Raw genomic sequence first — 12,381 nt, forward strand, 5'->3', positions numbered from 1 at the left:
GCTCTAGTAAGTCGTCTCCAGCTGCACTAAATATATGTTCCAGAGGTGTGCCAGGGAATATTTTGAAAGACACATAGTCTGGTAGACTACTCATTCCCTGCAGATATATATGACAAACAAATTACACAAGGATCTTCACATGTAAGCAGAGTAAAAACATCATCCATCACTGGGGAAATAACAGATACCAACAGGCCATGTTTCTTCTGTGGGCGTCCCAAGAGCCTCAAAGATCTTAGTTAGCTGGTCAAGGTCCGAGTCTCCAGCAAGGAATGGTATCTACAGCAAAAGAGACATACCGAGACATTAGCAAGCATACGCAAATAAAAAAACATTCCCCGTTACTGTATGAATATCTCTTTGAAGTGAGGTTTGTGTACCCGAAGGAGTAACTCTGCCAAGATGCATCCCACTGCCCACATGTCAACACCCACACCGTACATCCTGGCACCAAACAGGAGCTCAGGGGAGCGGTACCACCTAGGAAAAGGATCAATAAACAGAGAGTTACATTTTCGACTATTAAACAGGCATACAGTATGTTACTTTTCTAGTAAAAAGATTAAGCCCGTTTAACTAGAACAGTTGGGAAACCTTGAGATTCTTTACCCGAGAGAAGATTAGATTTCCATGGGTCTAAACTATTTATATTTAAAAGTATGTGTTGTCACACTTGTCTTTTAACTTAATAAAATTAGGCACATGAGGATTTATTTATCTAAATTGATTTAGATAAGCTGTTTTCCAATGAGTGCAACAAAAACACAGGGGAATGTGCAGATAAGTCTAAGTTTTGTATTATTAATACAATAAGCACAGACCTGGTAACAACTTGATGTGTGTAGACTCTGTTGGGGCTGCCAAATGCTTTGGCCAAACCAAAATCAGCCAACTTCAACACTCCATTGCCATCTAACAGCAGATTATTGGGTTTCAGATCCTGGACATACAAAATATCAAAATGTGAGTTATTGACAGTATGTGTGCATATGTGTGTACAGTATGTGTGTGGAGCATTAGTGCCCTTACCCTGTGTAGGACCCAGTGGTGGTGCATATACTCTAATCCCTGTAGAGTCATGAGGATGTAGGCTTTGATGTTGGCCGGAGTCAGGACTAGGCTGGTGTCTTTGATGATCACCTTAAAAAAATTAAAAAAGACAAAAGGAGGTTTAAATAATGCCGGATATCTGACAACTAATAATCTTCATCCATCACCTAATGTTTTACAGGTCTCTGGGCTACACATTCAAAAACAAATGGCACTTATCAGAACAAATAAGAGAATTAAAGACAACTGGGATGTATCTCTGAAGAAGTAGACACAGCTGCAGCCAAACTAAACAGCATTCAACCTCTCACCCAGAATCTCCATTGTTCCAGCAGCCCCAAAAACACTGACTTTAGTATCCTGCTATGTAATTTAATTGGCAATAAAAGCATTGCACATATGTAGTTGATAAACTCACACAGCCAAATCTAACCATGTGGCCTAAAAATAGTCTTTTAGCACCCGTTATAAGATGAGCATCATATTTCATCCTCATGTCTGTCTGCTGCCTGTAAGCCACTAATGGCATCAATTCATTGTGAGAGCCAAGAACGGAGTGCTATTGATTTTTTAAAGTGTATTTATCTTGTTTTGCATCGTTCTACTAAAGTCAAATGTATTGGTGGTGGCCGACCATCTGGAGCCTCGTATGCTAAAACAAACCAGAAGAGGAAAACTATAAACGTCTCAGTGACCTTGCAGAAACCGACTTAATGGTTAGATGAGAGCACTCACGCTGCTATCTTCGTCATCCTGCTCATATTTTCTGTGCTACTCTGTATGTCATCTGACCTTACACCTCTCAATCATAATCTCTTAATTTATTAGTTTGTTTTTTGGCCCGCTCAGCCGTTCACAGATTGGAAGCGGAACAAAGCAGCAAACAAATACCTATCACAGTTGCCACACAAAGTAGATATTTGTGAGGAAAAGAACTCACTAATGAAACCCAGCTTTTAAATGCTCTCTCCGTGATCTCTAATAAGGGTGAGGTAATAAAGACCCACTAATGAAATGCAACATTGTGTTATTTCACAACCATAAATGAGTGATGTGAATCTCCATACAGAAACAGTGTATATGGATAATACACATCTGTACAATATGATGTGATCCAATTCAAAAAGGTGTTGATTCAACTCTATATCAGTCGTTGAGGTTGCAGTTTGTGGAAAGAGAATAGGCATGTAAATCTGTAACTTGCTGATAATATTGAAAAATATTATGAAAAATGTAGTTAGTTTAGTGAAGTTAGGGGACACATTCAGGAAATGCAACTAAAGCTGTTCTAAATATTGAAGGTTCTCAGAAAAAAAAACCCCATTACATTCCTGTCAAGAGAAATGAATATGGAAATGTAAACTGATCACAAACTCTTACAATTTAATTAAATCTAAATTAGAACTAAAGCTTTTCAAATGGGCTGTTGAATGAGACTTCATAACATTGTTTCATGTTATTTTGTCCATCCCTGGAAAGACACAGAGGGGCTGAAAGAGATGTTTTCAAAAAGGTGAGGAACTGTCTTACCTCCAGATCTGTTTCCATGAAATCAAACACCAGGCTGATGTTGGATTTGTGTCCAAAGGCATCCAGCAGCTAAAAAACCCACAGCAGACGAAATGTTAATGCTCCGTTCAAATTAGTTGAATACTTACAATATAGAAAGTTAATTATTTTTTTCCTCACATGTAATACCATTAACATATTAGATAGGAAACCAATCAGTAAAACTTCAAGCATGCATTAAGGACATAAAAACCTGGATAGCCTACAATTTCCTGATGTTAAACTCAGACAAAACTGAAGTTATTGTACTTGGGCCCCAAACACCTCTGAAGCTCATTATCTAAAGATATAGCTACTCTGGACAGCATTGCCCTGGCCTCCAGCACCACCGTAAGGAATCTCTGAGTTATCTTTGATCAGGATATATCCTTTAATGCCCACACCATATATAAGAAGACAGATTCATTGGTTGCACTTTGTCTTGAAGTGTGTTCATTTCAACTATCCTTTTTATTTAAAAACAGTTTTTGGTTCCTTTCTCCTCCACTCATCATTTAAGACATACTGTACAGCTTTTCTTTTCAGTACCTAATGTCTCTAAGTCCATAGAAAAAAAAATGTTATGTTTAAAGCACCTTCTGACTGGAATAACTTACCAGTAAATATTCGCTCCATTTCATCTTGTTTAAACATGCCTTGGCAACTCACTTTCATGCCAACTGTACATGTAGACTTTAACACTCTCCAATTTCATCCTATTCCTCACTCTTCTCTCTTTATTGAACCACTTAATCTCACTGACATTCTACAGTGATGCTTGGCTATATTTTGACTTGTCTGTTTTGAGTTTGTTGTCGTTTGGTTATTTGTTTCTGTTCTGTTTTGTGTATCATGTTGGTATGTGTGCAATGTTTTTTGGGGTATTTTGTTCAGGACCCCCTTGAAAACGAGATGGCACATCTCAAGGGGTTATCCTAATAAAAGAATTTCAATTTCAAGGACATAAAACAAACTTCAAAGACTGCCTTTTTTCACCTGTGAAACACTGCAAAAATTAGACACATCCTGTCTCAAAAGGATGCAGAAACACTAGTCCATGCATTTGTTATTTCAAGGTTGGGATATTAAAATTCCCTATTATCAGGTTGCTCCAAAAAGTTCCTAAGGACTCTCCAGTGGATCCAGAATGCTGGGGCATGACTACTGATAAGAATTAGGAAAAAATATATTTCTCCCGTATTAGCTTATCTGCACTGCGCTTATTTTACATCCAGAATTAAATATAAAATCCTCTTCACCTACAAAGATCTACTATATATATATATATATATATATATATATATATATATATATATATATATTACACGGCTTGGTTGAAAAAAAGTCTGGTTAATTTATCAGCTGTGGCAAAAAGTGGGGACAAATGGAGCAAGAGCCTGTCCTCCAATCCAATTCAGGCTGATTCAAGACCTGCATCACCCGGTTGGGGTTGTATTCGCTATAATGACCGCCTCGCTCTACATTATCCCTCACATATATCTTAAAGAGCTCATGGTACTCTACTACCCCACTAGAACACTGCACCCTCAGAATGCAGAGTTACTTGAGGTTCCTAGAGTCTCCAAAAGTAGAATGGGAGCCAGAGCCTTTAGCTACCAGGCTCTTCTCTTGTGGAACAAGCTCCCAATTTTGGTTCGAGAGGCAGACACCATCTCCACATTTGAGAGTAATCTTAAAACTCTCCTCTTTAATACAGCTTATAGTAAGGGCTGGCTCAGGTTTGCCTTGGACCAACCCCTAGTTATGCTGCTAGAGGTTTAGATTGCCAGGGGACTTGACACACTGAGCTCCTCTCTCTCTCCATCTATGTGCATTCATGTCCCAATACTGCATGTTACTAACTTAGCTTCTTCCCTGGAGTCCTTGTGCTTTCTCACCTTATAGATTTCCTTGGATTGTGGGGGCACCTGGATCGTGGCTGAATCTGCTGCTGTGGTCCTGCTTGACGCCCACGGCCACTACTACTGTCATTATTATTAATCATAGTCAATTATCTTTACTGTTACTGTAATGTCCACGGTTCATCATGTGATTCCATTACTCACTGCTATAATTGGCCGTCCACCTAGAGCCAGGTTCTGTCCGAGGTTAAAGGAAGTTTGTCTTTGCCACCTTAGGGAATTTGTTGTGTCTTTGTAAATTATAGAGTGTGGTCTAGACCTTCTCTATCTGTAAAGTGTCCTGAGATAATTTCTGTTATGATTTGACACTATAATTAAAATGTAATTGAATTAATTAGAAGATACAAACAGATGACATAATTAATTTTTACCCACCCCAATGATGTTTGGATGATGTAGTTCTTGCAGCAGTTTGATCTCTCGAAGAGCAGTCCTATTAATACCTATTGATAAAAAAATGGATATATATTAGCTAGTCATCATTAACAGGTTGATGACAATGGACTGCACTGTGTGGTATAAACAGGGAAGTCAGCATTTACCATCTTTAGCCTCAGTTCTGTGGCCAACCTTAATCTGCCAGAAAAAAAGACAACAATTTGGTGGTAAACATCAGCATAGCATACAAATGCTAACATATGTCCAAACGTATGCTAATGTATTGTACCTTTTTAATGGCAACTATGGTATCATTCGTTTTGTCCCTCGCTTTGTACACTGTGGCGAACTGGAGAAGAGAAACAGAGAGCAATAAGTACAAAAAATACAGACACCAAATATGTTGTTTTTTTCACCTTCACTGCAGCTGCTGTAAGGACAATAGCATGGATCAGCAAGTCTTTGTTGACATTAACAACCAGCTAACGCTTGTTAGCTTGCTAACATGCGTCCTATACATCGAGCCAGAACTGCAAGAGGAAGAAAGTAGAGAGATATAAAGACCAACATCTCTGATGTTTGTCTCCACTTACCTGACCCTCTCCGAGGAAGTCCAGTTTCTCGTATCGTTTAGTTCTGGATTTTACATCAAGCGCCATGATAGCTAGCTAACTGTCAGTTTCATTCAGGTTTCATCAGGAGACACTTCCTGTCTTGTTAAAGGTCCGTACGTTCTTCTTCCGGGTTAGAAGAGGTTTTATATTGGCCGACACCGTCACCTACCGGTTCAATTTGTCCAACAATGAGAACGCTAAAGCAACTTGTAAACTAGGTTTATATAAGCAATAATAATATTATTTAAATGTACAGTGAATTGTTTTATGCTAATTTCTATTTTGAATGTCGTGCCACAATTGGTTACTGTATAATTTGATTTAGTGTCGGTTTTCCTCATAAACTTTATTATTAGTTATTACATTTAGTAGGATTCCAACAATAACAACAATGAAAGAAAAATAAAGCTTAAATCTGATCTATTATCAAATTACTAACAAATAGGTAAACTTATGCTGTATTGTGAGGTTATTAGGTCATTTAAATTTTAGGTTCAAAGGGAATTTTCTCATAGCTTTGTTTTTATGTTATAATCAATATATATTATACATTATAGAGAGTTTTTTTCTACAACTAATACTACAACTAATACGAATATTACTGTAATAATAGTACTATACTTTTTCATACTGCACTTTGTATGCTTTCTTAATCAATGACAGAAAAACAAATCTCAACTCAGATCTTATCTGTCTGAAATTCCTGTAACATTCCACAGTTATGATGCAATATGCAGTAGTGTTATGTTCCAGTTTGCCTTTTTTTTTTAAAACAGTTAGCAGTTTGACATCTGTCTCTTGGGAGTCTCTTCTGTCAGTTAGGAAGGTTTTGTGACCCATGCACCGCTGAACACATCTCTACATCCCATCTCCATACACAGTAGATACCCTCACATCCCACAGGATTAGCCATGGCTCCTCTCCTTTGACCCTCCCTGCCTCTCTCTCACACACACACACACACACACACACACACACACACACACACACACACACACACACACACACACACACACACACACACACACACACACTTTCTCTCTCTCTGACTGACTTCATGTTAAGTTTGACAAGAGGACTGTGAAGGATCAGCAGGCCTAATACACCCCTCATTCTCCCCTCAGATGCATACACATTTATATCCTGACAGCTCACAGATGTGACTGACAGGACCGTATGTGCCCGTGCAACCATGAAGAGAAGAGAAGAGAAGAGAAGAGAAGAGAAGAGAAGAGAAGAGAAGAGAAGAGAAGAGAAGAGTCTAGCAGTAGTCTAAATATTTACTGGTGTTGTATCATCAACCTTTAGGGACGCACAGGCGGCCTTACATTATTGTAACGTGGAGCATAACTGTCCAGTGGCGGACATAACTCAGACCTACTTACATCACTCCCTCTAAAACAAATGTGGCATATTGATGTCCCTCTCTAATTCTGTTATGATTTGAGGGCATTCTTGTGCTCATTCCCCTCGGTCTCTCTGTGAGACTGTGGATGAGGAGAGCAGCAGCTGAGTTATGGAGGCATAAGTGATTCTGGTGGCGTTTATACAGTTTGTCACAGTAAATCTCATGATAGCATGGGTAACATTACAATAACTCATTCTGGTTATATGTCACATTAGCAGATGGTGCTGTTGGGCTGGTGTGTGAATGTGTGTGTGTGTGTGTGTGTGTGTGTGTGTGTACCTCTGTTTGACGGGCAGGAGGAAAGTGAAACCACAGGGCTGTTTATCAAACTTATAGGAAGTGGGTGTTGTTGAGCAAGGACGTGTCGCACCACCACATCCTGCTGCTGGAAAGACAGGACAGGGTTCACACAGTGTATAGTAAACAACTAATGCAGGCTAGGTGTATTTTGTGTGTGTGGTGTGGCGTGGTGTGTGTGTGTGTGTGTGTGTGTGTGTGTGTGTGTGTGTGTGTGTGTGTGTGTGCATGTGTGTGTGCGTGTGTGCGTGTGTGTCTGTGTGTTTGTGTGTCTGTGTGTTTGTGTGTCTGTGATATGTGGCCACTTCATTCAACACTGTACACTGATTGTAAATAACCTGGCCTGTTGTCTTTATAGGTGATGAAAAGGAAGCCATTCAGGTGGTCCCTGAAGATGTATTTTTGTTTTAACAGTTCATTTCCTCCTTGCATCACTCTGCCTAACACACGTTCTGTTAAACACATTGACAACTGGCAATCAGATGTTTTAAGCCACCACCACCCACAAACCATGCATATCACATCAAAATGCAAAAAACAAGATCAAAATCTGATGAAAGTGTGAAATCTTAAGTTGCAAAGGCCATTTTTGAGAGAAAATAATACGGTCAAAACCTTCAGCTCTCCTCAAGAATATATCTAAAATGTGTCCAACAATTTTGGCTATTGTACATTAGACCTCCTCTTTCTGTTTTACTGTAACTGCCTTCTCCGGGAACCATCACCTTATCGTGGTGGAGAGGTTTGTGTGTCCCTATGAACCTGAGGGCTGTGTTGTCTGGAGCTTTGTGCTCCTGGTAGGGTCTCCCAAGGCAAAGTGGTCTCAGGTGAGGGGCCAGACAAAGAATGGTTCAAAAATCCTATGAAACATCGAGGAAGGGATGAAGTGACCCTGCACGGAGGAAGCCCGGGGCCCCCATCTGGAGCCAGGCCCAGATGGAGGGCTCGTCAGCGAGCGTCTGGTGGCCGGGTTTGCCACGGAGCCCGGCCGGGCACAGCCCGAAAAAGCTATGTGGCGGACATCTCTCCATCCCATGGGCCCACCACCTGTGGGAGGAACCGCTGGGGTCGGGTGCGCTGCCACATGGGTGGCAGTGAAGGTCAGGGGCCTCGACGGACCAGACCCGGGCAGCAGAGGCTGGCTCTGGGGACGTGGAATGTCACCTCTCTGTGGGGGAAGGAGCCGGAACTTGTGCGGGAGGTGGAGCGCTACCGGTTAGATCTGGTGGGGCTTACCTCTACGCACAGTCTTGGTTCTGGAACCATACTCCTGGATAGGGTTGGACTCTTTTCTTCTCCGGAGTTGCCCAGGGTGTGAGGCGCCGGGCGGGTGTGGGGATACTCACAAGCCCCCGGCTGAGCGCCGCTACGTTGGAGTTTAACCCGGTGGACGAGAGGGTCGCCTCCCCTACACCTAGCGGGCTGTGGGGGAAAACTCTGACTGTTGTTTGTGCATATGCACCGAACAAGAGTTCGGAGTATTCGGCCTTCTTGGAGACCTTGAGTGGAGTCCTGCATGGGGCTCCAGTCGGGGACTCCATAGTTCTGCTGGGGGGACTTCAACGCGCACGTGGGTAATGATGGAGACACATGGAGAGGCGTGATTGGGAGGAACGGCCTCCCTGATCTAAACCAGAGTGGTTGTTTGTTGTTGCACTTCTGTGCTAGTCATGGATTGTCTATAACACCATGTTCGAACATAGGGATGCTCATAAGTGTACTTGGTACCAGAGCACCCTAGGCCAAAGGTCAGTGATCGATTTTATAATCGTTTCATCTGATCTGAGGCCGTATGTTTTGGACACTCGGGTGAAGAGAGGGGCGGAGCTGTCAACCGATCACCATCTGGTGGTGAGTTGGGTCAGGGGGTGGGGGAAGACTCTGGACAGACCTGGTAAGCCCAAACGGGTAGTGCGGGTAAATTGGAACGTCTGGAGGAGGCCCCTGTCCGACAGACTTTCAACTCACACCTCCGGCGGAGCTTTTCGTGCATCCCCTGTGGAGGCTGGGGGCATTGAACCCGAGTGGACAATGTTTAAAGTTTCCATTGCTGAAGCTGCGGTGAGGAGCTGTGGTCTTAGGGTCTTAGGTGCCTCAAGGGGTGGTAACCCACGAACACCGTGGTGGACACCGGTGGTCAGGGAAGCCGTCCGACTGAAGAAGGAGTCTTTCCGGGATATGTTATCCCAGACGACTCCGGAGGCAGTTGCAAGGTACCGAAGGGCCCGAAGGGCAGCAGCCTCTGCCGTGAAAGAGGCAAAGCAGCGTGTGTGGGAGAAGTTTGGAGAAGACATGGAGAAGGACTTTCGGACGGCACCAAGGTACTTCTGGAAAACCGTTCGCCACCTCAGGAGGGGGAAGCGGGGAACCATCCAAGCTGTGTACAGTAAGGATGGGACGTTGTTGACCTCAACTGAGGAGGTAATAGGGCGGTGGAAGGAGCACTTTGAGGAACTCCTAAATCCGACTAATACGCCCTCTATGGTAGAGGCAGAGCTGGAGGATGAGGGGGGATTGGCATCAATTTCCCTGGTGGAGGTTGCTGAGGTAGTTAAACAACTCCACAGTGGCAAAGCCCCAGGAATTAATGAGATCCGTCCAGAAATGCTTAAAGCTCTGGGTGTGGAGGGGTTGTCTTGGTTGACACGCCTCTTCAACATTGCGTGGAAGTCTGGGACGGTGCCTAAGGAGTGGCAGACCGGGGTGGTGGTTCCCCTTTTTAAAAAAGGGGGGACCAGAGGGTGTGTGCCAATTACAGGGGTATCACACTTCTCAGCCTCCCCGGTAAAGTCTACTCCAAGGTGCTGGAAAGGAGGGTTCGGTCGATAGTCGAATCTCAGGTTGAAGAGGAACAATGCGGATTCCGTCCCTGGTCGTGGAACAACGGACCAGATCTTTACTCGCAAGGATCCTGGAGGGAGCCTGGGAGTATGCCCAACCAGTCTACATGTGTTTTGTGGATCTGGAGAAGGCGTATGACTGGGTGCCCCGGGAGATACTGTGGGAGGTGCTGCGGGAGTACGGGGTGAGGGGGTCCCTTCTCAGGGCCATCCAATCTCTGTACGACCAAAGCGAGAACTGTGTCCGGGTTCTCGGCAGTAAGTCGGACTCGTTTCAGGTGAGAGTTGGCCTCCGCCAGGGCTGCGCTTTGTCACCAATCCTGTTTGTAGTATTTATGGACAGGATATCGAGGCGTAGTCGGGGTGGAGAGGGGTTGCAGTTCGGTGGGCTGGGGATCTCGTTGCTGCATTTTGCAGATGATGTGGTCCTGATGGCATCATCGGCCTGTGACCTTCAGCACTCACTGGATTGGTTCGCAGCCGAGTGTGAAGCGGCTGGGATGAGGATCAGCACCTCTAAATCGGAGGCCATGGTTCTCAGCAGGAAACCGATGGAGTGCCTTCTCCAGGTAGGGAATGAGTCCTTACCCCAAGTGAAGGAGTTCAAGTACCTTGGGGTCTTGTTTGCGAGTGAGGGGACAATGGAGCGGGAGATTGGTCGGAGAATCGGCACAGCAGGTGCGGTATTACATTCAATTTATCGCACCGCTAGACGTAAAAGAGAGCTGAGCCAGAAGGCAAAGCTCTCAATCTACCGTTCAGTTTTTGTTCCTACCCTCACCTATGGTCATGAAGGCTGGGTCATGACCGAAAGAACAAGATCCATGGTACAAGCGGCCGAAATGGGTTTCCTCAGGAGGGTAGCTGGCGTCTCCCTTAGAGATAGGGTGAGAAGCTCAGTTATCCGTGAGGAGCTCGGAGTAGAGCCGCTGCTCCTTTGCGTCGAAAGGAGCCAGTTGAGGTGGTTCGGGCATCTGGTAAGGATGCCCCCTGGGCGCCTCCCTAGGGAGGTGTTCCAGGCACGTTCAGCTGGGAGGAGGCCTCGGGGGAGACCCAGGACTAGGTGGAGGGATTATATCTCTAACCTGGCCTGGGAACGCCTCAGGATCCCCCAGTCGGAGCTGGTTAATGTGGCCCGGTAAAGGGAAGTTTGGGGTCCCCTGCTGGAGCTGCTACCCCCACGACCCGACCCCGGATAAGCGGATGAAGATGGATGGATGGATGGATGGATGGATGGATGTAACCGCTCCATTTCAAATTGTGGTCATTCATTGCTTCATTTGACATTTTAGCCATAACATATGCCCTCTGTCAGGTCAATACATCGGAAAGATACAATTTAAAAGGAACTTTTATACACTGACTGAATGTGTAGGAGAAGAGTGATTCAGCGCTTTCACAGCCAGTGCTGTATAACACACCTGCTGCACGTCTCTGTCTTGGTTTTACTCACTCACTCTCAGGGGAAGTGGCAGTGTTCTGTCATCTAGGGAGTTTTCCTCTTTGTTTCTGTTTCTGACTCTCTCACATAGGCCCACACACATGCAGCTGTATCTGACCACATGCACAGTTATAACACAACAGGATGTTGTAGGGTGGATGTTTGAGGTGTGAAGGTTCGCACAAGCCGTGACAAACAATATCTGTTTCTGAGAACTAATAATTCATTATTCTTGTGTCTAATATATGCTCCCACTCTTGATCTGTTGCTTGTTTTTTCCCCTTAGTATAGCGCATATGCCAGGATTTGAATCCAAATGTATCCAACTTCCGACAGTGACTTACTGCATCAACTCACAGTCCACAACATGATTCACTATTCCCATTTCACATGTATTCTTTGCAGATGTCTGTAGTGACAAGACAATAAGAAAGCAGAAGGACAAACAGAAGGACAATCATTATCTTCCTTACTGCTGTTTGTTTACAGCCTACGCAGAGATTCATCAAATTGGTGCTGTCAGTCCTGGGTTGCATTGTTAGATGCCAGAACTGTCAGTTTGAATAAATATTAGGGCAGAATTTTTGTTTTGTTCACCATTGTCTTCCTCCAGCATCTGACGCATCAGCATACACAGGGGCTTGTGGAGGACTTCAAGATGAGCCCACTTGATAGCTGGGCTCATACAGAGACAACATTATGATAATGTCCCTATAAGTAGCAGGGGGATGGGAACAGTGTCATCTCTTCAGATAGACAGAGCCAGCAGGGAGTCCGCAGTCAACTGCATTTAGGGCTGTCTTTGTTGTTGTCTTAGCTCCCATCTGCGTTGCTGTTGTGTTGTGGTCTGCATCTCCTCTCAGACGTCGTTATCGCTCTCATT

General features: G+C 44.1%; 1 protein-coding gene across 1 annotated transcript in view; it reads right to left on the bottom strand.

The window, feature by feature from the left end:
* Positions 1-5,616, bottom strand: part of cdk7 (cyclin-dependent kinase 7) — a 10,058-nt gene extending 4,442 nt beyond the window's left edge. Inside the window, exons 1-10 of the mRNA XM_078250580.1 lie at positions 5,492-5,616; positions 5,188-5,247; positions 5,063-5,096; positions 4,896-4,963; positions 2,581-2,649; positions 1,030-1,140; positions 822-940; positions 381-480; positions 193-279; positions 1-97 (exon numbers count right to left, since the gene is read on the bottom strand). The exon at positions 1-97 is cut by the window's left edge and continues 53 nt beyond it. Coding sequence (XP_078106706.1) covers positions 1-97; positions 193-279; positions 381-480; positions 822-940; positions 1,030-1,140; positions 2,581-2,649; positions 4,896-4,963; positions 5,063-5,096; positions 5,188-5,247; positions 5,492-5,557 — 811 coding nt within the window. The 5' untranslated portion in view covers positions 5,558-5,616. The remainder of the gene's footprint in view (positions 98-192; positions 280-380; positions 481-821; positions 941-1,029; positions 1,141-2,580; positions 2,650-4,895; positions 4,964-5,062; positions 5,097-5,187; positions 5,248-5,491) is intronic.
* Between the last annotated feature and the right edge of the window lie 6,765 nt (positions 5,617-12,381).

Source organism: Sander vitreus, chromosome 5 (genome assembly GCF_031162955.1).
Source record: "Sander vitreus isolate 19-12246 chromosome 5, sanVit1, whole genome shotgun sequence".
Classification (NCBI taxonomy): domain Eukaryota; kingdom Metazoa; phylum Chordata; class Actinopteri; order Perciformes; family Percidae; genus Sander; species Sander vitreus.